Source organism: Lepidochelys kempii, chromosome 13, assembly GCF_965140265.1.
Source record: "Lepidochelys kempii isolate rLepKem1 chromosome 13, rLepKem1.hap2, whole genome shotgun sequence".
Classification (NCBI taxonomy): Eukaryota; Metazoa; Chordata; order Testudines; family Cheloniidae; genus Lepidochelys; species Lepidochelys kempii.
Genome location: NC_133268.1, coordinates 17,159,405 through 17,186,291, shown reverse-complemented (window position 1 = coordinate 17,186,291; position 26,887 = coordinate 17,159,405). Strand labels below are relative to the sequence as shown.

At 45.5% G+C, this 26,887-nt stretch overlaps 1 protein-coding gene and 1 long non-coding RNA gene across 2 annotated transcripts in view; both read left to right on the top strand.

Annotated features, from left to right (window-relative positions):
• Nucleotides 1-3,976, top strand: part of LOC140897158 (somatomedin-B and thrombospondin type-1 domain-containing protein-like) — a 31,758-nt gene extending 27,782 nt beyond the window's left edge. Inside the window, exon 5 of the mRNA XM_073309544.1 lies at nucleotides 2,757-3,976. Within this exon, the coding sequence (XP_073165645.1) occupies nucleotides 2,757-2,908 (152 nt within the window). The 3' untranslated portion in view covers nucleotides 2,909-3,976. The remainder of the gene's footprint in view (nucleotides 1-2,756) is intronic.
• A 4,364-nt stretch (nucleotides 3,977-8,340) lies between these two features.
• LOC140897127 (uncharacterized) overlaps nucleotides 8,341-26,887 on the top strand; it is a 38,144-nt gene continuing 19,597 nt past the window's right edge. The window contains exons 1-2 of the long non-coding RNA XR_012154685.1: nucleotides 8,341-8,422; nucleotides 9,430-9,524. This is a non-coding gene — a long non-coding RNA (uncharacterized lncRNA). The remainder of the gene's footprint in view (nucleotides 8,423-9,429; nucleotides 9,525-26,887) is intronic.

Sequence of the window (26,887 nt, the reverse complement as noted above, 5' to 3'; positions counted from 1 at the left end):
TGCCACTCCTAGAGGGGGTCACTGCAGCTCCTGGCTGAGGCACATTGCTTGGGCACTGTGAGGGAAACGTGCATAGCTAGTACCTGGGTCACACCCATTCCATTTTGACACTTCAGTCCTCTCATGGTGTTGGTTTGGCAGCTGGCACCAGCATTTAATTCACTTATTGTTCCCAGAATGATTGTCGGGCAGTGAAACATTGGGGAGAGTTTAAAATAAACTCAGCAGCAGTGTTGTACTTTTGAATATTTCCTGCTTGTCTGTCTGTCTCTCTCTCAGCCTAGTCTGGTGCAATTCAAGCATTTGAGTAGCCAGTGCAGACTAACGGGAGATTCTGAAGGCTGCCTATGTAACCTGTTAGCGAGTGGTTCCTTCTCCTTGCCTGACCTGCAGAGAATGTGAATCTGTCATAGTCGCAGCTAGGGAGCCTTGGGTCTTTGACCCAAGATGTAGCATCTCCTGCTTGTAGCTCTGGAGGTCCCCAGTGTGATGGCCAAGTAGCAGCCATCACATAAGTGGGGACACCTGGGATGCTCCAAGGAGTTTGATTGGCCTCCTTGTTCATGGAAGGGTAAGTGGTAAGAAGCGCAACGTGACAGGGCCGCAAAGTTATTCAGCGATCTTAGGACAGGTGGTGGTGGGTAGTTTTGAAATGGTACCAGACCTCGGAACACTGAGTAACAAGCACTGATGTCTGTGATGAGCATGCTCTACAAACTGCTCTGGGGGCCGGTGCCTGGGAGGATTAGCTGTTCTTGATAGTCTTAAGCAAGATGTGGTGATTGCAGCTCACAAACAGCTTCACTCGGGACATCCAGATAGGGAAGTCGGGGAACGTTCCTCTAAACATAACACAGGCTGCGTTTCCTATCGGCAGGGCCAAAGCTGGCAAGTGTGCGTTATGTTGAAAGAATCAAGCCTTTTAAAGATAAAGCTGTGGCCCGGGGAGGAGGAGAACCATACAACATGTGGGACCTGTCCATCTATGTAGCCTGCTCTGTAAGATCTAGGATCTTGATTCTTCCTGTGCAAACCCTGGTGCATTGAAATGACCCAAAGCCAGAAGAGCGAACATTTTGTTTCCCCCCAACCACGTGTGATGTATAAAACTGCACCCTGGAGCATGGCACCTCATTAAACCAGCAGCACTGCTGTCTCTGTACAATTGGCAGTGATAATTCAGGCTTCTAGAGAATTATAAAGTTAACAGGAGCAACAGATCATTCTGGCTACTTTGCTGACAGCTCTTGGCGCCGGAGCAAGGACTGAACGAGCCATTGTGCTTCTCCGAAAGGGCAGGGCTCAGCCCCGTTGGCACGAGGTCATGAATGTGTAATGGGAGAAGAAGTTTGCAATGCTGCTGCCCGTGCCGTACCTTTTTCTATGGCTAAATTTCAAGCTCCCTGCCTGTCTGGCCAGCACCTTTTGTGTAGGCGTTAAGGGTACGCCTACACAAGAGCTAGGGCGTAATTCCCAGCTCATGTTAGACATATTCTTGCTAGCTCTCCTCAAGCTAGCATGCTAAAAATAGCAGCATAGCTTGGGCAGCAGCAAGTGTTGGCACAGGGTAGCTGTGCGGCATACAAGTCTGCCTGAACCCTGTGGGTATGTGCTTGACCTGGCTAGCTTGTGCCGCTGCTTGCCGCTGCCTTGGCTTCGGCGCTATTTTTAGCAAGCTAGTGTGAGTATGTCTAATGTGAGCGGGGACTCACAAAGTCTACATCTACACATCGGGGCAAGTGCTTAAAAGCATTTGTTTAAAATGGAACATTTCTCTAGTCCATTCAGGATAAACACATTCTGTAACTTGCTGGGAACATTCAGAACCTGGCAGAAAATAGTTTAGAAGGTGACGGTGATGTTTCTGCTCTTTTTTCCTGCCTTACAAATAGAGCTGTACTCCATGGCTCTGTGTTGTGTAACACGTACTCGTTCAGTGTCTGCAGCGTTCATGGACGACAGTGGGAGCTCTGCCCAAGGAAAGAGGGCAGGATACAGAAGAGACTAGAACTGGGTGAATTTTTTTTTTTTTTTGCACAAAACTTTTTTTGATGACACCAAAATATTTCGTGAATTCCTGTAGATTTCACCAAATTGTTTTGATTTGGAAAAAAACTTAAACAAAAAAATCAAAACATTTCATGTTGACGTTTTTGAAACAAAAATATTTTTGTTTTTTTTGTTTGAAACAACATTTTGTTTCAGAATTTCCTTCAATTTATTTAAAAAAAAATCAAAAACATTAAAAAAATGCTAAAAATTGAAACAAAACTTTTTGGTTTGAGGTGTCACAATTATTTTATTCCCTCGGCCGCTCAATTACCAGTGAACCAAAAAATCCCTTATTCGCCCTCTAGTAGAGACTGGTGATGTGCATTGAAGAGGTGAATTTTGCCTGTGGTTTGCAACTATCAATTGCTTCAGTACAAGAGGACTGATTGTGAGCTCACTTTACACTACTTTTGCACTGATGTAACCCCATTGGTATCAATAGAGTTGATACTGATTCTCACCAGTGTTTCATCAGAATCAGGCCCGGTGAATGCAGACTATGTCAAAGACAGAAGCTTCAGGATTTATTGGCTGATCTCAAACCGTGGCTGTGTGACTGGCTGCTTCTAGAAAGCAGCCAGCTTCCTGCTTAGCAGCCTTGCTGGAGTCCCCATTAGTGATGGTGCATTATGCACTCAGGTACTGTCCTTGAAGGAGTTAATACGCTAATTCCCTTCCCCCCACTTTTGCTTTGTTCCTTCCAGGAATCAGCTGCTGCACTGGCAGGCCATGGGGAATCCCCAGTGCAGAGGAACCTGGAGGAGAGTTCGCCAGCTGGACACTTGCTCCTGTCCTTCCGTTCACAGCTTCTTGTTCATCTAACCCTTCTGAACTGGCCCAGCGCCTCCAAGCCTGAGCCACATGATCGTGGCTTTGGCACAAAGATTGAAGTAACAACCCCACCCCACCCCACCTGCTGATCAGTCAGTAAGCCCCTCTTGGACTGCTTCAAGGAGGTTGCAACCTGCCAAGGCTGCGGCTGAAAACCCCTTCATATCCACCCATGCTCCTGGCTGTCCGAAGAAGACAAGCTGACAAAGCAATTTCAGTCTTTTTCCCCACACTTCCTTCCATGAATGTCCCCTGTGCCTGAGAGCAGCCACCCTGACTTGGGCCATCAGTCAGTCCCCTTCTCTACTTCCAAGTTCCTCCTTCCCTGAGACTTGCCAGCGAGAAGCCACCAAATAAGAGAATTCAAAAAAGAATTACAATACATGTATTGTTTAAAAACCTAGCTAAGTAGCCAACAAGAGACATGCAAAATGAGTTCACTCAAACTGCCTCCTCTCTGCACAGATAACCCCCCCTGCCTGGAGGGCAGTCCATCGCCACCCCTCCCCCCACCATGCTTTTGCTATTTTATGTTGGGTTCCTGGTAGGTACAGCACTGGCCCCTATTGAAATTTGGGGCAAAGCTCTCATTTACTTCAATGAGAGGCGTTTTGAGCCCTTAGGGACTGATCCTGAAGGGTGCTGAGTGCCTCCTGGGTGTTTCTGGGCACCCTCGGCTCCCATTGGGCTGGATCCTGCTTTCATTGAGGTATATATTTATGAGAGGGTTGCTTGCGATAGCAGGGGACTGGACTCGATGACTCAGGCCATCCCTTCCAGTTCTGTTCATTTGTGCAAAATTTCCATTTCAGGATCAGGCCTGTTGAACCCAATGGGAGTTGAGGGTGCCATGGAGAATGGAGTCCTTTGATTTCAGGCTTCAAGGATCATGGACCATGTTATCTCCACTATCTGTGAAGTCCCTAGAACACCTTTGGGATGTATAGAAAACGTAGCCATTTCGTGTGCAGCTGGGAGATAACTGTTCCTTTTTGTTTGCACATGGAACTGTTTAAAGTATTTTCTTTATAATGGTTGGGTTTTGTTGTAGAACTTTCTTGTAGTAAATAAAGAGATGCTGGAGACATTCTAATGGTGTTTGTTGATCTGTTTCTATAGAGCCATCATTGAGCAGTTGGCCATTGAGAGCTCAGTCCAGCTAATCTTACTGTCCACTTCTCTACCACAGGATATAGGACAAAGATGGATCTCTCAGATATCCAATCCCTAGTCCATTTAGAACTTCCAAAAAATCCCAAGCACCTTGCATGAATGGCCCCGAGAAGCGGACATGACATTTTTACATACACTTTGTTTTTAAATTTAATTAATCAAAAAAACTAAATATAATAAAATAAAAAGCCCATCTTTCTAGCTTTGCCTTGATAGGATCCCTCATTTGGACAGTCAGAGTGGCACTGATATGCGCTAATGTTCATTTGATGGACCTAAATAACACAGTATACAGTAGAGTTGTATAGGATAAAGGGAAATTCTGTATTTTGCCTGCAGATGGAATGCTCTAGTCTAGTGCAGTGGCTCTCAACCTTTCCAGACTACTGTACCCCTTTCAGGAATCTGATTTGTCCTGCGTACCCCAAGTTTTACCTTGCTTAAAAACGACTTCTTACAAAATCAGACAAAAATACAAGTGTCACAGCACACTGTTACTGACAAATTGCTGACTTTCTCCTTTTTTACCAGATAATTATAAAATAAATCAATTGGAATATAAATATTGTATTTATATTTCAGTTGATAGTATGTAAACAAGCCATTGTCTGTATGAAATTTTAGTTTGTATTGACTTTGCTAGTGCTTTTTATGTAGCCTGTTGTAAAAGTAAGCAAATATCTAGATGAGTTGATGTACCCCATGGAAGACCTCTGTGTACTTCCAGGGGTACATGTATCACTGCACTAGTGGTCTACTTCCAGTCTCACAGTAAATGATAACCGAGAAAACTATCCACTGCTTTGGGGCTGTTGAGTTCAGGGGTAGTTATACTCAGTCCTGTGATCTCTGTGGCTATGTCTTCGCTGCTAAAAGAGGTATGTATTTACATCAAGAGAGCTGACTCCAGTTAGCTATATCACTATAAAATCCTAGTGGAGACAAGGCACAGGTACGTCTTTCCTCAGTCGAGCTAGTTGAGGCCAACCCTAAACCTCCTTCCCATCAAGGTAAAAACCACAGTGCCTTTTCTCCACTAGGGTTTCATCGTGAAAGCTATCTCCATGAAAATACACACCTATTTCTTGCAGTGAAAACAAAGCCTTTGATCTTTACCTTTGGGTCTATTTGAAGCCTCTAGCAGCCCTTCTCTTCCTCTTTTGTTTATGATCTGCCTCCCAAGTCCTGTTTAGAGTCACTCAAACTGGCATGAGGTATTGTTCGGACTTCCCCGCAGTAGTGGGTTTCCCCTTGCCTGCCTTAGGAATTTGCTCTGTTTAACTTCTTTGCGCAGCTGGTGACACAGGAAACTCAGACAGTACAGCAGGCCTCTGCTTTTTAATTGTACATTACAGACTCTCTTAGTGGACTAACGACTCTCAGTGAAATGACCTCATCTCAGTGTAGCAAGGTGGAAAAAAAAATGGCTTATGCGTTGCTGTCTCTGACATCATCCGTGAGTAACTGGCCTTTATGGCCTCCTCAAAGATCCTTTCTGTTTTGTGGACAAAGACGTACTCCTTTTGAGGAATGGCGTATGAATAAATAACCAGAGTGCAGCATTTGTGCTTTTGCAGTGAGGAATTTCTCTGGATATAGAAGTATGTCTCTCTCTTTGGAGATATGTGATAATAGTAACTCTAATTGGAAGGTTTTAAAGAGGCCTAATTCTGCACCATATGGGTCCAAAGGGAGTTTTGCTATTAGCTTCAGTGGCAGCAGGCTCAAGTGCATGTCAGAAGCATTTTTCACTTGCAAATTAGTGTGTCCAGTCCTTTGAGAGACTAAACCTCCACCTCTGCCGGCTGCTGGGAGCCCTCAACTCGCATTGGCTTCAGTGGGTGCAGTAGTGGACTCAGCATTCATTCAATATAAAACTTGTGGCCTAATTAACTTTCTCTACAAAAATTCTATTCAGTCCCAACTTCTAATCTTCCAAAGCACCCCTCCCCTACAAATTCACCCCCCAGCCAACCAAGTGTAAGTAGTCTGTTGCACACAGTTTAGATTATGGTTAGAAAAACGTTAATGAAATGATGTCACTCTATAGTGGCTCCATTTACCAAATGCCCATACGTTAACTGTACTATGTCTGTGTATTAGAATACACATTAAAGAGGTTGTTATAAAAGACTCTGTTAAGCATTTATTACTAGAAATCTCGTGTGGGCCAGTGGGCTTTGTTGTGAGACTTTTTCAGGATCTGGTGGTTGCCACATGCCACAGTGACAAGTGACAAGCAAACCTTGATGGACAGAGGCATATAATACCTCCTTGTGTCAGCTATGTGAGAGTAACCATGAGCACAGCTGTCTTGTGGTACCGTGTATTCTGGCAGAGGTGAGGTTGCAAAGAGGTGCTGAGAAATTAAGAACCTGATCCTGCAAGTCCTTCCTCTACGGGACTCCCCCTGGCCTCAATGTGATTCCCTGCATGGAGGGAGGGTTTGCAGGATCAGCCAGTTAAGCAAGTGGGAGGAGCGTGCTGATGGGCTATGGGCCCTTTCAGTTCTATGTTGCTGGTTCAAGTGAAACTCTGGAAGTTGTCACCAGCTGAAAGTCGTTCAGTGGCCTATGTGAAATGAAGTGGGTAGGTGAAGTGTTAGGTGTCTACAGTATGAAACACTACCTGAATGGGCCCAAAGGGGCAGCTTTCTAGGCAGTCCGTGAAGACAGCAATGACTCACGATCCATTGAAGTCTGAATAAATCCTTACCTTCGAGATGGTACCTTCAGCTCATGACTGAGGCACTTTGGTGAGATGATGACTTCAGATCTACAGGGCTGTCAATCTAGCACCACAACACTAACACACACACACAAGGGTTAACCAAGAAGGGACTGTTTCCCATCCTCTGCCCCTGGCTTTCCTCCGTTTTTGAATCTCAAGCAAAGCTACATCGAGGCTACATTCCATAGTGATGGTACCACCGCAAATGCATCAACATGTCCCAGAAGAGGGCAGCACCAGGCACTAGTTTAAATGCTGCCTCTGAGACACTCACTCAAATAAACCCATCGGTGGGGGGAAAGCACAAATATTGAGAGCGAGAGAGAGAGAGAGACAGACATCCCATTAGCAAGAGAGGTTAATGGAGGTGATGGGCCAATTTCCCCAGCAATGACAAATGAATCCCTGGTCCTGCCTGCTGTCCCTGGGGTCTTTATCACCATCCATCATCATAATTTCTGTAACATTTTAGAGCCTGGATCTAAGGGAAGAGAAAGCTACTGGAAAGCCCAGGCTAAATATTGCTGAAAAATGGCTTCAGATGGTAAAAACAGACAGACAGCTTCGTATTGAGCAAAAGGCTGTTTACTAGAGATGACAATTGTTCCCCTGACAACACTGTGAGCCTTTCACCATTGGGTATCAACAGGAAAACAGCTCCTGCAGTGAATGGATGAAACCAAGAACCTTAGCCCAATAGCTCAAATTGTTCTTGAGCAACAAGACAATCAGGAACTGTTTCTTGTGTACGTGTGCAGGGTTCGTGTTTTAGCTATGGGCCTTTGGAGCAACGAATGAAGGGAAAAACCACAAGAATTCAGATAATTTATCAAAGTTAAAAATAAAAGCCTCAGTGACACCTTAAGATGTTTGATTAAAAACCACGTTCTTTTGCCTGTTCCCCAGCTTTTTCCCCTCTGAATTTTCTATGTGCTTGGGCTGAGGGGAATGGGTAGGGGGACATCCTCAGTGGAAGGTTGAGGATGCTTTTCCTTATTGAAAATTTCAGCTTTTCATCAAAATCTTTCCAGCTTTTGGCAACTGGAAACCAAAAATTTAAGGCCAAAAACTGAAAGCTTGTGGCTAAACTGATTCCCCTTCCCTCCGCGCCCCCCTGTCCTTTTGGCCAGAAAAGATTAGCTTTAGTGAAAAGCTAAAAATGTATAAGGGAAGCAGACACTTTGCATGAATACTTTCATGTAATTGAAACTCCCTCACAGTGACAATCCAGGCAAAACCACAGGCCATTTACCAGAGTGGCGTAGAGGCCAGCAGGTTATTTCTATGACAGGGGGGTCTGCAGATAGCAGGTGAGAAAGAGAGGCCCTGGGAATTTGTCATGTGCATTGTGTTCTGGTCTTGTAGCATAGTCTGTGATTTAGCCAGTCTTCTCCAGTATTGAAACACAAAGCAGAGCAGGATCACACCTTACTATGGGGCCTTCATCAGTGTTGCCAACTCTTGTGTGAGTCTCACAATACTTTGTTTTTCTTAATGCCCCAGTGTCTGGATTCATGTGAATGTGAGAAGACCAGCTTTCTTTTAAAGGAAAAAGGTAGGCTTCTAGCCCTGATGGTTGTGGAGAAAAGTTTGAAAATGTGACCCAACTGCAGGCGAAAGGCTCAGAACCTGGAAGGTAAATAAAAAGAACTCCAAATGTATTTTTTTAAAGTAATCTCAAGATTTTTTTTTTGAGGGGTGGGGCAGACGGTTGGTAAAGGATAATACTGCTTCATGTGTGGAAAGGTTTCATAATCACTCTGCTAATGCTAGCTTTGAGAATTTGACCCTTTTTTTGTCCTTTAAAACTTTTTGGAAACTTTGTTTTGGATTAAATTTTCCCTCCTAGATTGGGCTTTGTGTTTTGCTAATGAGCCTTGTGGCAGCTGCTCAGGCGATTAATCTCCTGGGTTACTGAAACCTTTAGTTAATGTTATAAAGCACTTTCAAAATGTTAAGCATTACACAAAGTTCTAACTGTTACTGTTAAGGCCTTAGACTCATGTTGTACAATTAGTTGCTGTGGAGATGACTGTCATGTTGCAAACAGAGGATTATAATTTATGAGGATAAGTGTCGGGAGTAGAGGAGATTCCTAACCAACAAAGATTATTTTGTTCTGTAAATATACATCTCTTACAATTAACAACCTCCACCCCCCCCCCCCCCACAAAAAAAAACCTGACAAAGGAGAAACTAACTCTTTCACTCCCCATTTCCAGACTGAGAGAAATAGACTGATTTCTAAACTGAGTTCAGTGTTTTCTATTAGTCACTGGCTTTTTAAATCTAGGGGAGACCAGGATATTCAGGGATTCGAAGTAGTTAGTCTGTGCTGTCAAGGATAACTTTTGTCCTGTGACATAACCACATAACTCTCAGTGGGACCAGCGCATGCATACCAAGGGCAGGATTTGCTTAGCTGCTTGTTAAAAGTGTTCTCCATGCTATAAGAATAGAGGGAAGGCAGGAAGTTGAAAATGTGGTACCATCAATCCACATGCATGTAGTGAATGATCATAACATTATCCAGTTTTTTTTCTTAAATCTAGCCGTGGTATTTGATCTGATGACTTCATGCAGCAGTGAGTTCCAGAGGTCACTCATGCATTGGATAAAGAAGTATGGTGTTTTCCATTACAGGTTGTAAATTTACCACCTCTTTAATTCCACTAAGTGCCCACTTCTGAGTCATCAGGGTAGAAAGGCTGTTTCCACAATGAGGTCTTGCCTCTCAGGTCAGTGATACTATCTTTCAGTGAATTTGGTTTTGCTGTTACTTTCTATGCTTCGTGCGTGTTTACTTGAGTTTTTTTGTGTCTTTTCATACCAATGACTATGTGTGATTGAATTAGGGTGTGGGAGAATGTCTGCGCTAATGGGCTCTAGCTTTCTCTGCTTTTAAACCAATCCTCAGCCCATTTTTCATTTATTCCTTGACTCTGCACTTTAGACCCTGACCCCTGAGGTGGAGCTAATGCTGTCTGCAAAATGCAGGAACAGTACATGGTGCCAAGTGCTCGGCACAGTTGTATTCCCCATAAGTGCTGTTGTTCTGCCACACTGTTTTCTTGTGAAAATCTGTTGAGGGAACTAGACCTACTTAACTGGCACCTCTATGATCTGGACAGAATTTATTGTGTCTTACTAGAGCTGCAAACTCAATCATATGAGGAACCAGAGCTCATGTTTCAGAACATAAGACTCAGTAGGGCTCTTATTTTTCCTCCCTGGAAGTACAGCGTTGAACAACTAGCCATGCACATTCTGGATTTTTTTTTTTAAACCTTCCTCTGAAGCACAATCTATTATCCACTTCTGGGGGCAGGATATTGGACTGGAGGGTCTGATCTGGTTGGGCAATTCCCATGCTTCTATAAATAATCTTCCATTCCACTAGAACAAAGCTAGTTCCAAGAGTTCAGTGTATTTTGGATTTTCAAGGATGCTCCTATTTTTCATGTTTGTTTCAACTCAAATCCAATGTGAATCCACCAGGCTTGTACAATACAGAAAGGAACCTGGGTGAAATGCACTAACTGGAATAAGAACAGGAGTACTTGTGGCACCTTAGAGACTAACAAATTTATTTGAGCATAAGAAAGCTTATGCTCAAATAAATTGGTTAGTCTCTAAGGTGCCACAAGTACTCCTGTTCTTTTTGCGAATACAGACTAACATGGCTGCTACTCTGAAACTAATTGGAATGTGATTTGAGGTAGGAATTTAATGCAGAGAGGACAGGTAAATGTGTCGTTTCACCGATGACACTAAAGGCACAGTTGACAACAATAAAATACCTAACCCCTACTCAGCTGCCTAAGTGAGTACAGAAGACTATGTCCATGAGAGAAGAGCTATGATACCCCATCGAAACGTAACGCCGGGAGCACTAAAGGGAAATAACTCCTTGCAATGTGCTTGCTACCTCTGGCAGCACTAGAGTTGCATTCTACTGAGTTTCTTTGCCACATGTATCTGGCTAAGGATGGGTTCCAGATTGTGGAAGTGCATGGCTTTTGTGTGCTAAACTCCTGAGCACTCTGTGTACTAATCTCATCTCCCAATTCTAGGAACAAAGTCAAAAGCTGTTCATTTTCCTAAGGCAGAAGAGCTGAAATATTTCCAAGAAAAGTGCCACTATTTATCACACTGGGCAAACTGGAAAGTCCCAACTGTACAGTGTGCTGCAGGTCTGACAGTGAACCAGACAAAGTGCGTGCATGTGAGCACACACATGTGGAGACGCACACAGTGAATGAAGAGGAGGGTGAAAATGGTGCTAATCTTTTTTCTGCCTTTAATTGTTAAATCAAATGTCAGGGAGCTGTACTGGAAACTATTCACAAAGGGAACTGGGGGGTGGGGGGAGCATCAGGACTTTAGTCAGACAGGGAGGGTACCCCTAGGAATTAAGTTGTCACCAAGTTGCAGTCTTTGCACTTGGCTCCCTTCAGGATGCTGGTGTCAGGAATGTCCTTGCACAACAAGGGGCCGTCAGCAAAGGGCTCTGAAATGCATGTTAAAACACAAACGTTTCAGGTACATGACATAGTTTATTCCTGGTGGGCTATGATTCTCTCCTTCAGAAACTTCTGACTGCTGGGAAAAATGGACAAAATGAGCCTTTCTGGACTAAAAGGGGCAGTGACTGGCAGGTAACAGAGGAATCCGAAGGAAAGGCTTCCTGGTGTTACACCATTCTTTTGAGACAGAAAATGAGCATGCAGAAAAACCAAACCTAATGGAAGAAAATTCACAAAACTTTAATGTTTTCTAACTTTTTGTTGTTGGTGGTGCTAGCGTAGATCTGTTTGGTAAATCCCATAATGAACTGCAGATTCTTTTGTGGTAGCAGATTAAAGTTGCACAATTCCACTCCTAGAGGTCAGGAAGAGACACACGTATGGTCACAACACCTACCAGCAGAGCTGGAGGGATACCCTTCTCCTGAGACCTGGGCAGGAGGTGTGGGGAGGTGCTAGCTAGGGACTGTGGGTGGGGAGCTGCAGAGTAGGGGCTCTCCTGAGCTGCTGAGGTCCAGAGACTGTGAAAGGGGAGGGGGGACTGGGGAAGCAGGGTTAAGCCCCTTCTCTCCCCTAGCCACAGAGGACAGGAGAGGGATAGCCCAGTCAGCTAAACTGGCCATGCTGGGGAGAATGAGGCAAGGGCCTGTCTGGGAGGATGCCTGTGGTTTGGGGGTGGTGGGTGCCTGCAGGAGGTGGACAGGCAGGAACATCCCAGTTCATTCTCACCCTCCTCCCCCATGCACACATCTGTCAGGAGTGGGTACCAAGTGCCCAGCCACTCCCTGTTACCTGCCAAACCCAGTGAGATGGGTGGCGCCACCTCTTCCATCAAATCTGGTACTCCTGCAGTGCATGTGCGCAGGGACCACTCCAAGCCAGGCAGCCATGCAGTTTGCCTGATCCGAACAGACTACACCAAAGTGGTTCACACCAGGGTCTACATGGGCAGGTAGAGAATTATACATTAGAGTGCTCTCCCCTTCATGTACCTGTAGACCGCTCTGCAGTGCCACCCAGACAGCTGGCTAGTTTGCCTATAACTAGAGTGGCCTCTGCTTATGGTAGCATGCCCAGCCTTCGCTCTGCCCCTTTGTGTACACATCGTTGCACTTTTCATTACACTATCCCATTATTCATTGCATAATTATTTCTTGAAAGACGGTATCATAGCAGACAATTAGATAGCACTATGTAGCATTCACTAAAACCTATTTATTCTTGTATTCTCCGTCTATATTCATTCTCATAACAGCTCAATAGATCTTTAGTGGCTTAGACATTTTATATGCACTCTTCTCTTTCTAAGGGATGTATTTCAATAATTAAGGCCCCTTATCCTACAGACACTTGTACACATGCTAACTTTACTCATACAAGTAATCCTGTTGGCATCAATGGAACAACTCTCATTAGTAAAGTTATTTGTAGTGTTGTAGCTGTGTTGGTCCCAGAATATTAGAGAGATAAGGTGGGTGAAGTAATTTATTTTATTGGACCAATTTCTATGGGTGAAAAAGGAGCTTTTGAGCTATACAAATTCAGACGACTGCTCAGCACTGGTGCTGAAGTTAAGCATGTATGTCAGTGTTTGCAGGATAGGGGTTTTACTCAGCAACCATGTGCAATTTATTTTATTTTCCAGTCAGCAGCGTAACGTTCTTTAGATGCAGTTCAGGGAATGAGGCAGGTAACCACCAAGTTCATTAGTCTCTACACACATGCACAGCATGGCTCCCTCAGATGCAGCAGTTAACTACCTAAGAATGGTTAGGGGTGATGAGGCAAATTCACTCATGTTGTAACACCTCTCTGTAACACCAGAGAGGTACCACAACCTGGAGAGGCTTGCATGTCCTGCTTCACACTGGATTCTCTAGAGACCAGCAGACAAAGAAAGGACTTTTGGATAAATAGCCTGAGTTTAAACTGACTCAGGGCCTCCTTTCTTTCTAGCAAATGGACAGGACCTTCTGTCAGAGGGAGGCCTCATTCCTTCCTGGGAAGGGTTGGAAGGACTTGACCTAATCATGGAGGGTTCTTGTTCTGAACAAAGGGTGTTCTGAACTTGTAGCCACAGAAAAACCCCTGTTCAGGTTTCAAAGACTGACTCCGACCAGATCCCCTGCTGTAACTAGGTGGGGTTGGGTGAAGGAAAAGTCTCTGGTAAGATTCTCAGCATGTGTGTAGGTTCTTTTATTATTTTAATGTTTTTTCTGTAATGCTTTCACTTTAAGAATAAATGTGCTTGCTTGAAAAGGGCTGTGTGATAACTTAACTGTGGACAATTACAGCTGTTCATAGCCTCTGAGGAGAAGGCAAAGCAGGCCTGCTTAGGCCATCTGGCTTGTTGGAGATATACCAGTATAGACAGGGAACTGTGCAGCTTGGAAAAAAACCTGGTCAGGAGGGAGAGAGAGGTGACTCTCTATCTAAGAGACGTGACAGCTGAGGAGACTGAAGCCAAGAATGGGTGCCCTCAAGGGATCACGATGGGGAAATCCAGGTGCAGTTGTCCTAAACAAACTGACAGTCTGTATATGCCAGTAATTTTTCATTATTTATATTACACTTAATCTGTAGTGTGCTGTGCATAGTTTACTGTGTATTTTTCATACTTACTGTTTTAAATATGCCTACACGAGAGTATTAGATGATTCTACAGTTAAAAACAAAACGTCTTTCTGTACTATTTGAGAAATAGTGTGAGGTCATCTAATTAAAAATTGTCTGGTAGAGCTGGTTGCAAATTTTTGATAAAAATCAGAAAATAAAATTAATTCCCATCCCCCACCTGCTCTATCTCACATGCAGACAGTGGCAGGGCTAAGACGTGTATGAGCTTAACTAGGTCATTTTCTGAATTTTAAATGTGTATTGATGACACCATACTATTCTTTTAACTTCATTTTTTAAACAAATTAAATTTCCTTGTTTGTTTTTAATAAAGACAAAAGATATAAAAAGAAATTCAATAATCTGGAAATACTGAGCTAGACCCTCCCACGCTGCCATGTCCCATGCACTCTGTGTCTGACATACATCTCTTGTGCTCTGAAGGAGCTATGCAGCTTTTTATCTGACAAGATGCTAAATGACCAATTTGCTGCTGCTTCCACTTCGATTATCCAGGGCTTTTTCCATTTATCATAGGCTCTAGAGAGGGAAAAGACCTATTAGATCATCCTGCCCAATGAAGCCGTGTTCCCTGAAGCTCATTTTATTGTGCTTTGTCCAGTTTGGTATTAAATGTTTCAAGTGAGAGGGCTTCCTGGGAAGTCTCTTCCGCTGCCTGCTGTATTTCATTGTCAGGAAATTTCTCCTGTAATTCAGCCTATATTTTCCCCGTCTGAATGTCTTCCTTGTCCTCCTAGTTTATAGCCTCCTCTACCACATGAAATTATTCCTCTCCAACACTGGTGTTTGCAAACTTCAGCCCTTAATCAAACCATACATGATTCTCTCCTTTAATCTCTCCTCACAAAGCAATCCTCCAGTGGCCTGGCTCTTCTCTGAACTCCCTCCAGCTTGTTCAGATCTTTGCAGGCACTTATCCAGGTGTGGTCACCCCAGAGCCATGTAGAGAGGAACTGTTACCTGTCTTTCTAAATGACATGCTCTAATTCCTGGGTTATCAAATTGGTGTGGGACCACCCACCCTTTTCTTATGGCTAGTTGGGATGGTGGGGGAGCAGGGAGGATCCTAAAACTTCTTTATTGTAACATGGGATCACTGTAGAAAAGATTGAGAGCCATCATGCTAGTTCAATCCCGTTATTCGATGGGATGTGGTAATCGCTGGGTTAAGTTTTATGGCCTGCGTTATGCAGGAGATCAGACTCGACGTTCACACTGGCATTTCCTGGCCTTAAAATATACTGGTGAAAAACTCGCAGCCTCTGTGAAGGGAAGGCAAAAGTACTAGCTTTGTACCCTCCTGATTCTGGGCTGCTCTAAAGCCTGAAATGGCCCAGCAGCCCGTCCCCTCCTGCTCATGGATGGCAGCTCATCCAGAATTTCCATAGGGAGGAGGAGGGATAGCTCAGTGGTTTGAGCATTGGCCTGCTAAACCCAGGGTTGTGAGTTCAATCCTTGAGGGGGCCATTTAGGGATCTGGGTCAAAAAAAAATTGGGGATTGTGCCTGCTTTGAGCAGGGAGTTGGACTAGATGATCTCCTGAGGTCCCTTCCAACTCTGATAGTCTATGAGACTAAGTTCATCCCTTTCTACTTCCCACATGCTCGCTCTTGCCTACGGCACACCCCCATGCTGAGGCTTGTGAGGCGGATGTGTAGGACAGCTGTGGCTAACAGGAATTCTCCACTGTTACAGGGTGGGAGTCTCCTTCTAGTACAGTCAAAGGCCAGACAAACACAAACGATGCTCTAGGCTGAAACTGTTTTATTATGTGGATTATAGTTCTACTGGCATAATGTGTCACAGAAAACTATACCTCAAACCTTGGAAGTAGGGAAGTTCCTCTGATCACAGGGCAAGTGTAAATATTCCCTTAGCACACCAGCTGCGTGGCTTGATTTTGTGTCATACAACAAACAGACGGATGGCAGATGGGAGCTTTGGGTTTGAGAATTCATTCAGTTCCATTAGGCTGCTTTTCGACACTCGGAATTGCAATATTAATGGTGGTTAATACAGGTTTCCTGGAAACAAAGATGACAACTTGAAAACAAATACGTGACCTAAATGGATATGTTGGTGGGTGTGAAGAATAATGGAATGAGTACAATAATTGCGAGGAGGATGGAGACAAATATTACTACAAGTATAAAGACAACCGCGCACCCTATGTGTCTTAGGTGGAATCGCAGCCTCGTCCAGTGGCCGTCTTTTGGGAGCAAAGGCTAGGATGGGATTTGAAGCAAATGATTTGATCAAATATTAAATGTTGGGTTAGGACAGCAAAGACCTAGATGTGGCACTTGCTTAGTGTAGGGGAAGGGGCTGATGGTAGGAACAGTAAGATTATTGATAAGAACTGGTGAGAGGCAGAAGCTGGTGAGCAAGCCCTCTTTAAACACAAAACACTTCCATGCCGATGGCCCTTAGGGAAACTTTCTCTGCAGCGAATGCAGAAATAACACAGCTCTCTCCTGGTCTCCCCTTCCCCCCACTCAGAAACTGTCCTTCCATTCACTGAACTCAGTGGGATGGTAAATTGAAATAGGAATATTCAGCAGCACAAGCAGGTAATCACAGCCTGGAAAGCATGCTCTACCTGGACATGGGAAGAATCAGGGACGAGCTGTTACAACAAGGGAGCAGGAATGGTGGACATACACTGAATAGCCAGCCAGATGATCTTAAACACCTAGCTAGTGATGGGTCTGCTAGGAGGCTCCATCCCTGTGGGACTGATCTTGTTGATGAGGAGAAATAGAGGAAGGAAACTGATGACACATTTGTTTATCGACATAACTGTGTTTTAAATCAATAAGTCCAAATGCACTTACATTCAAGATTGCACGTCTCCCCCTAAATGCCTTACTACATAGGGATGTAACAGTTGTACCTACATTTATTTTATTAGGAATGGTTCTTAAACAGTTATCATTCAGCACCCAGCACTACACAGCCATTTGCTTTATATTAATGGTTGCCCATTTCATTGCAAATGGCGTAATGAATGTATTCAAGTCATTTATTGTGAAATGTGGAAGCTCTAGAATTAAGTAAATGCATTTTCCAGAGTTATAATTGTACTGTGCTCTGTACACTCTGTAGACTATTTGTGAGCTGTGTATTCAAACCTGTACACTATTGATAAGAAGCATATTGGTAGAGTATAAATATGGAGCACCCCGATAGATCATGAATATGAAAAATAAAGTTCCTGATAGTTTTCTTCAATCTGGAAAGTAATCTCAGTACACACAAGAAAAATGGCAGATTTGGGCCCTAGAGTTGTAGATAATTTGGTTACACTTTAACACACATGCATAAAGAAAAAAACCCACCTCACACAAACCTAACAACTTCAGCTGCTCTGGAGGGCAAAACAAGGTTAGGGTTCACATGAAAGATCTGGATATTGTTCAGCAGCAAGTCTGACTTCTGTTTACTTGTCTATCTACTCAGTTAATCTATTCAACGTTTTATAGCAGGCCCATGACTGTAGTGTCTTGCAGGTTCCCAGGGTGACCTTGTGGTGGAGGCAGTGGTAAACTGGAAGAGTCTCAGCTGGAGTAGTTGAGACACTTCTTACAGAAGTACCTTTCACAGCAGAACTGTGCTTTAAAGTAATTTTCCATTTTCTGCCAGAAGAGTCCACTGTAGATTCATTTAAAAAGCACTTAAATGAGTTAGGCGCTTAAGTCCAATTTTTGAAAGTGACTCAGACTGGTATTTTCAAAGATGCCAAAGGAATTAGGTGCCAATTCTCATTGGAATTCAATCAAAGCTGAGCATCTAACTTCCTTGGGTGCCTTTGAAAATCCCAGCTTTGGGATTTAGGAGCCTTAGGATATGTCTACACTGCAATAATACCCGTGGCTGACCCATGTCACCTGGCTTGGGTTCATGGGGCTCAGGCTTCAGGGCTATAAAATTGCAGCATAGATGCCCAGGCTTGGACTGAAGCCCAAGCTCTGGGACCCTGTGACTGTGACAGCCTGAGCCCAAACATCTAGTCTGCAATTTTATAGCACTACAGCCCGAGCCCTGCAAGCCTGAGTCAGTTGACATGGGCCAGCTGCAGGTGTTACTGCAGTGTAGACTTACCCTCAGTCACACAGATATTTTTTTCAATGAGACTTAGGTATCAAAGGGCCAGATTTTTAAAGGTATTTAGGAGCCTAAAAGTACCTAGTGGAATTTTCAAAAACACCTAGGCTCATAACTTCATTGATTTCAATGGATGCCTAGGCACTTTCAAAAATCCAACCAGAGACCTATTTGCATATTTATGTGCCTAAATACCTTTAAATATCGGGCCCTAAGTGCTGAAGTCACTGTTGAAAATGAGATTGACACCTAAATCACTTGGGCACACTTTAAAATCTTATCCCAAATATCTATTAAGAATATAAGAAGACAAGAACGGCCGTAATGGGTCAGACCAAAGATCCATCTAGCCCAGTATCCTGTTTTCCAACAGTAGCCAATGCCAGGTGCCCCAGAGGGGATGAACAGAACAGGTAATCATCAAGTGATCCATCCAGTGGTGAGCTGGAGCTGGTTCGCACCAGTTCACTAGAACCGGTTGTTAAATTTAGAAGCCCTTTTAGAACCGGTTGTTCCGCGAGGGACAACCTGTTCTAAAAGGGCTTCTAAATTTAACCGGCCCAAAGTGGTGTCTTAGGTGCCGACTCCATGGGTGCTCCAGCCGTGGAGCACCCAAGGGGAAAATTTGGTGGGTGCAGAGCACCCACTGGCAGCTCCCTGCCCCACCCCCAGCCCCAGCTCACCTGTGCTCCGCCTCCTCCCCTGAACGCGCCGCCCCGCTCTGCTTCTCCGCCCCCCACAGGCTTCCCGCGAATCAGCTGGGGCAGGCTGAGAAGCAGGGGGCGGCTTTGCACTCAGGCCCAGGGAAGCAGAGGTGAGCTGGGGGGGGGGCACAAGAAGGGCCACCTGCGCCGCAACAGGTAACCTGGGAAGGGGGCGTGCAGGGGAACCGCTCCCTGCCCCAGCTCACCTCCGCCACCCTCAGCCTGAGTGGGAAGCCACCGCCTGCTTCTCAGCCCTCCCAGGCTTCCCGCCGAACAGCTGATTCATGGGAAGCGGGGGCGTGGGGTGCATTCAGGAGCGGAAGCAGAGTGGAGGTGAGCTGGGTCCGGGCGTGGGGCTAGGAGCTGCCAGTGGGTGCTCTGCACCCACCAAATTTTCCCTGTGGGTGCTCCAGACCCAGAGCACCCATGGAGTCGGTGCCTACGGCTCCACTTTTGATGTGATCAGTGGGGGAAGCGGCTGCTCCCCCTCAGCTACGCTTCCCAACCCCTAGGATCCAGAGGGACCTGCTGGATGCTTCCTGCGAGCTGCCCCAGGTATGTACCGCTGGGACTCCCCACCTCGCCCCCCAGCAGGTCCCTTTGGCTCTTAGGGGTGGGGTGGGCACCCACTATGGTTGCCCACGAGACCCTCCTGCCCGGTTCTAGGGGCAGTCAGGGGACAGGAGAGGGAGGTGGATGGGGCAGAGGTCCGGGGGCGGGATCAAGGAACGTGGGGGGTTGGATGGGGCAGGAGTCCCAGAGGATGGGGGTGGGCAACGACCACCTCGTTGGGTGAGGAGGGAACCAGTTGTTAAGATTTTGGCAGTGCATCACTGGATCCATCCCCTGTTGCTCATTCCCACTAACGACTAGGATTTTTTTCCCCTGATAAATGATGAGTCAGCAACAATAGACCTGATGGGGCAGTAACAAACTTGGTAAGGGATTACTAGGGGAGGAGAAAATGGTCTATGAAAATTTGTCTGACTCGTATCTTTTCTAATTGCTGTGGGGCTTTCTGATCTACTCTGTGGGGACCTAGTCACCTAAATAAAGTTAGCGTATAAGCGTTTGCAGGTCTAGGCCCTGATTTAGAACAGTGTTTCTCCATACTCAAGTACTATGATTTATTTGCACTGTGTAAGTGCACACAGCACTTCACAAAACGTCCCTACCCCAAAAAACTAACAATGTAACTTGAGGAAATAACAATATACAGACAACTGTTCCAGCACCAGTCAGTGGGGAGACTTTGGTGATGAAGTGAATTATTAATATTTTATTTATATTGGGATAGAGCCTACAGGCCTCCGACAGAAGAATTTATGGGAGAAGTTTATTTTGAGGAGGGATTTGGAGGAGAGGATAAGTGCACTGGATCTGATTCACTGAAGCAATGGAGAGACCCTGACGCTGGACTTTCAATGGAGATTAAAGGAATTAAGTGCTCAAATCCCATTGAAATTCAATGGGGGTTGGGTACCTAACTCCCTTAGGCTCCTTTAAAAATCCCAGACCCTCTTGACTAGAATTGTTTTAGGATTTGACTCAGTGCATGGGAAGTGTGAAGCTGATCGGTGCATAGTGGACGCTGTCAAAGAAAAGGTGGAGTCAAGAGTGAGAGAGAAGCACCAACACACACAGTCAATATCACATAGTCAAATATTTGTTAAAGGTGAGGTAGAAGGCTTTCCAAAATCTAATATGTTTAATATCCCGAACTACTATCCAGCATGTCATCTCTCAAGTCACAGATAAATTCATTTAAAAACCAAATAGTTGGAGATTTGGAGATCAGGACTAGTCCTCTATTCACTTGGCCTTTACATCCATTCTTCTGCATGACCTTTGTAATAGAACCAGGTTGAGATGGTCAAGGTTAATATGAGAATTAATTTTAGACAAGATCCCAGGCATGTAGATAGCCATTTACAAGGAAACTATGGTAATAAAGACTCGTCTGATATGCTCCTTGCCTTGATCTTCACATCTATTAATTATTCTGGAACAGTTCTAACTGATAACTCATTGGCGGTTTCTGCTGCTGTTCTGAAATGATAGAATGAGACGGTTGGCAGGATGGGCCCAGACATGCACAGTTAATTGGGTTTTCTCAGAAGGAAATTACACAGTATAATAATGTGCCCAGGGTACCATAGGAAGTGTAATTTCTCATTGCCTTGGTAAATAGGGTTGGGAGGATACCAGTTTAGGATTGCAAATTGCCTTGGAATTTATTCCAAAATTGCAGATGTTTTTTAAAAAAATAACCCCACAGAGGCCGATTCACACCCTCCTCCTTGCACCCCCTCCCAGCCAAAACCATTGTTTTCTCCCTGGCTTTGATGGAATCACAGTTTGTTTTTTCTAATTAACTCAACTGCTTTATCCGTCTGGTCATGCACTTAGAATGTAGCCTTCTTGCTGGGTGGTTCTTCATAGGTTTGACAGAGTTGGATCAGTGGATCATGTTGACTATCTTCATCCTTCCCTCTTTCCATGTGCATGCACTGGGACTAATCCGTTGCTCTTATTGAAATCAGTGAATTACAACAGGGATAACGTTTTGTCTCACTCTTGTTTCCAGCAGAGCTGCTCAAAATTTTATAAATTTAATTTTTTGATGAAAAAATGTCATAGATATTTTAAATAAGAAAAAAGGGATTTTTTTTCCACAATTTCCTGCCCTGTTTATTGACCAGCTCCAATGGGATAGTCATTATGATAGCCTGTAAGTGCTACCACAATAATACTAATACTGCCTGTCTGTCTATCTGCCATCTCTCTTGCTTACATCTTGGACAACCAGAACGTCAAAGAAGAGTTGGATTCCCATGTGGTGCATTTTGGTTCTTATAGTGATAAATCAACTTATCCTGCTTGCCCTTTCCTCAGAAGTGATATACTCTTCCTCTCTTCACTCAGCATCCTTTGCCAGGCTTTCCCACTATCTACAACTCCAGTCTTCTTCACTAAAATCTCCAGGTGGCAACCACTGTGACAGTTCTTGGGGTATCCAGGATATTAAATCAGCCCCCTGCCTCCAGGTGTTAAGGAGCTACCACCATCAGCCTGTTAGCTACTCAAGCACTCTCCTATGGGCGATGCCAGCCCTGACTTAGCCTTGCAGGTTAACAGTAGGTGCACCCCAGTCCCTGAGTCCCATGGAAATGTTCCTCTGTCATATCCAGCCCCTGACATTGGCTACCCACAGAAATCCAGCTCCTCTGCCCCAAAAAGGAACAGGGTACTCCAATTTAACCTTAAATCACCACTCTGTATAATGAATAGCACTTATAATAAAACAAAAAAAGGTTTGTTTAAGAAAGAATAGAGATTCCATTAGAAACAAGACAGAGACTGATGGATACAATACAAAATCCTAAAATGCAAACTAGTGCTTATGCTTATTAATAGTTACCTTTCCTATCTAATAAAGTACACCCCTCCTGCCCCCCTTCAGTCTTTTGCAGAGCTAGCTGGTTGGCTTCACTGGAGCCAGTCTTTCATAAAACACTCTGCTCAACAAGATATATCCTCAGTGAATGGATACAGAGTGCCTCTCCCCACTCTGGGTTATAATAAAACAGTATGTTCATAGACAGGAACTTCCCACTGTCTGTTATAATGTTCCTTTTTAACCCTCCAAGTGGTTTCAGTCGTTTGCAGTTGTCTCTGATGGTTTTCTATGACTGCTCTGTGATGGGGCAATGGTAGTCAATAGAACCTGACATTACATCACCAGCTGAGCAGGGAGGGATGTCAACTCCTGCATGAATAGGCCATCACTGAGTAGTTTACTCCCAACTTTACTGCTATGAAGGCATAAGCTTCAATATAGTTACTTTATGTCTTAAATATTATTCATACACATATCATGCCATGATTATGAACATCGATAAGTTGCAAGCTTTCAGTAAGTTTTATTACTGAATTATAGTAATGTTAAGAAAGTGCCTTTGTAACTGATCCCACTTGGGTCCTCAGAAGGGTTTGAACCTGGGACTAGAACAGGTCAAAAAATGCTGGGCGAGCAGCCGCAGCTTTAAGTGGCCATTTGTCAACTGGTAGCTGCTGTCTGCAGCCCTCTCTCTCTCTCTTCCAGCTAGAGAGTGTCTGTTATGTTAATTCTTTGTTATAGCTGAGGAGGTGGCATGTGCTCACAGGCAGCCTGCCCCACGAATGCCCTGTGACCCCTTTATGCAAGCATCTGCATGCCCTCCCTTGGGCAATACCCTCAGGCAGGAGGCCTCCTACCAGACACACAGACAGCTCTTGGTATCCTCCACCAGAGCCCCTGACATGGGGCATTCTCAGGCATAATGGGAGTGGGCAGGGATCTTTCTGGGAGCGAGAAGAGGTGTGACTGTGTGACAGGTGTCGGTCGGTCCTCCGAGCCCCTAGGGGCGATGGAGAGCTGTGGTCTCCATGGCAGGCCTCAGCCACACCTTCCGGGCGTTGAGGAATTAGCGGGAAAGGTGTGCTGGCACGAGTCAGTAGTGCGCCCCTCAGGCAGGGGAGCGCCGGGGTAGGGGAACGCAGGCCCACCCAACTCCACTGCGTTCCAGCCCAGGGCCCTGACAGTGGTGGGAGGCGAAAGTCCCACTGCTGGGTCAGCGGGGCCGTCCGTGCGCACTGACCAAACACACCCACCCCACGGTGTAGTTCGGCCCCTGGGCTACTTCCTACCCGGTATCTCAGGCGGGTCGCTCCGGTCCCTCCATCTCGTCCGGGTATTCCGCTGCGGGCAGCTCCGGTCCCTCCATCTCGTCCGGGTATTCCGCTGCGGGCAGCTCCGGTCCCTCCATCTCGTCCGGGTATTCCGCTGCGGGCAGCTCCGGTCCCTCCATCTCGTCCGGGTATTCCGCTGCGGGCAGCTCCGGTCCCTCCATCTCGTCCGGGTATTCCGCTGCGGGCAGCTCCGGTCCCTCCATCTCGTCCGGGTATTCCGCTGCGGGCAGCTCCGGTCCCTCCATCTCCTCCGGGTATTCCGCTGCGGGCCACTCCCGCTCCCCCTCGGTATCAGACTCATGCTGGCCCGGGCTGCAGTCAGGCCCCTCCAGATCCTCTGGGTATTCAGTGGCTGGCAGCCCTGGTTGCCACAGGCTTTCCTCCCAGTCAGGCTCCTCCTTGCCCAGGGCTTCTCCTGGGTCAGCAGCAGCATCGCAAGGGAGCAGTCAGCCACCTGTATCTGTCTCCGTCCCTGGTGCTCTCCTCACTGGGCAGAGGACCCTGCCCTTTGTACTTCCTGTCCCACCCTTCCCCTTCCGGGGATTGGCGGAAGCTTTGCCTGGCCCCGCCCAATCAGGCTGAAAGGGTGGCTCTTTACCCTCTGGTTCGGAGGGGAGCCACCCTGGCTCCCTACACTATGGCAGTCTGGCCCCCAGCTATTCCATGACGGTTGCAAGGTCCACAGGGGCCTTGTAGTGCAAGACAAAGATTGCCCAACAAAGACCAGGGGCTGGTTTGGCCCTTGGCAGGACTGTGCTGAGGGAACCCCAGTTGTCTCAGCATCAGCCTCTGCCAGCACAGAGATGAACTCAGCACAGAGATCTAACCCTCCAGCCATCTTGGATTATCCAGTATCTTGGATCTTCCAGTAGCTCTCCAGCTTAGCAGCTCTCCACTCCGTTACACATCAGACCTGAAACCCTTTTGAATGTCTTCCCCTTTCAGTTTCTGTATCTCTTTGTAACTGTGCTGTGCCTTTTAACTCTGTAAGGGCTTTGTCTACATGTTGCACAAAAACCTCCGTACAAACCAAATCTATTTTATATTGTGTTGTATATTCTACCTGAGATCATTCTGTAAACCTGTTGTTGTCAATGGCTGTTCTGCACAAAGACTGTGCACAGAATTACCATGTGTGCCTAGTTCTGGCATAGAAAATGGCTTCATTTTATTCATATTTACTGGCTGACACATTAGAGCTTAAATACATTTAAAAAAAAAAACTTGGCTCAGAGCAGCACTGGCCTGAGCAAACTTGACTTCAGAGCAACTCCTACTGCTTTTTGGTTGTGTTTCAGTACATAAATTTCTTTGCTGCTGCGGTTTTGCTGGAGGCTTATCAGAACAAAGATTGCGTATTGCGCTGTCAGGTGGTGCTGACCATTTGTTCCAAGTGCTTTCTGCAATGGATATTTTATTTAGAAGATCTATGGCTCTGTGGAAGGAATTAGGAATAGGTTAGAGGAACTCCATTACTTTTTTTATTATTTAAGTTAACCGAGATGGCTGATTCTTCCCAAGCAGACGTTGTCTTCATGCCTTCCAGAGCTATGAACCATACAGCCCACACTTGCTTGTGCTCTGAGAGGTCAACTGAGCCACTTGAGAATATCCTACGGGGAACAATTCTGCATGGAATGAGGAGATAGACTAAATGACCTAATAGATCTTTGCTATTTCTCTATGTTTAATTGAATCAGGGTTGGGGAAAGTTACTGTATTGACAGCCCTAAACCTCAGTCGTCTATTTATCCAGATAATAGGAACAGCATTTACTTCTATTTATGCAGACAATAGCTCCTCTCCTGCTGAAATATCCCAAGCATGACCTGCAGGGTGACAGGAGAATTCAGCTTCCACTGACCATTCAATCATTGGATTCTTTTCTGAGGCTGCAATTGAGGGTGCCAGATAGTACCAGGTTTTGTGATATGCACATCTAAGCAGTCTGCCCTCTTAGTATGCCCCTGTTCATTGGGCACTAGAGCGATCCCACCAAACTCATGTCATTTAACCTCCTGAACGCTTAGATGTTAACAGTTTTAATCACCCCGATCTGGGATGGCGTTGAGCTGTCGTCTCAGCGCTGGAAGGATGTTTGTCCCTAATCTCCATAATACACACACTTCGTTGTTGTGGCAAAGAGGGATCCGATGAAGTGGGTATTCACCCACAAAAGCTTATGCTCCAATCCGTCTGTTAGTCCATAAGGTGCCACAGGACTCTTTGCCGTTTTTACAGATCCAGACTAACACGGCGACCCCTCTGATACTTGACACTTTGTTGTTGTTGTGAAGCAGTTAGGGCTGCTACACACACAACATACCTGACACCAACAGTGAAGCAAGGAAAGGTACTGTTAAGCCACATAACAGTGCATACCTTCTACTTGCCTTACTGATACCACAGCCCGCACCCTTAATGGGGCCAGTCTTCAACTGCCTCTGAACCAAACTGTCCCTTCCAAACACATGGCACTGCCCTTCACTGTGCTGTGTCCTCCCTGGTGATGTGAGTTATATGTTGCTGGATGGAGGGGCATGCAACACCCACATCCATGTGCACCGGTGGGAGGGAAGAAGTACCATTATCCCCATTTACCAGGCAGGTTCATGAGGCACAGGCGGATTAAGGGATGTGCTCAAGATCACACAGGAAGCGAACAGCTTGGCCAGCAATTGAACCCAGCTCTCCTGAGTCCCAGGCTGGTGCCTCATCCACAAGGCCATCCTTCTAATCCAGTCGGGGATAGCTGCAATGCAATAAAACAAAGCTTTAGATAGGAGCTAATATTGATTGAAATAATAAAGCAAACACAGGACGCTATTACAACGCCATTTGCCATTTAGTGGAACATCTTGTTAACCCCCTGACCTCACGCGGATTGTAAATTGCCAACACTTAGATATGCTGAGAGGCATTTCTCCACTGCCCTCCGTGCTGCAAGCTGACGCTGTCTTGTTGGCAGCCAGAGAGGCGTGTGAATGCCAGGTCTTCGTCCCATCTGCTAGTCACACACTTGAGCTGGCAAGCAAGTGTCCGCGGTTGTGATCAGATGTGAGGCTGCCGTGAAAACTAAGGAGATGAAAACAGGGTTCTGGTCAAATAAGAACGAGGCTGAATCTTAATCTTTGCTTTGAAGCAACCTACACTGGCACAAGCAGACACCTCCCTACCTTCTCCATGTAACCTCAGCAGGCTCCCAGCCCTTCTGTGAACCAATCCCTGAACAACCCCCGCCCCCCATGTCTAAAATCAAGTGCTTAAATATTTTTGGATGGAAAATAGCTATAAAAATGCAAAGCATACATTTCGTGTATTGATTATTAAAAAGACTCCAACCTGGCTCCCTCTAACCCTTGTGAGGCCCCAGTAGACCTCTCCCTCCTTCCTGTACCC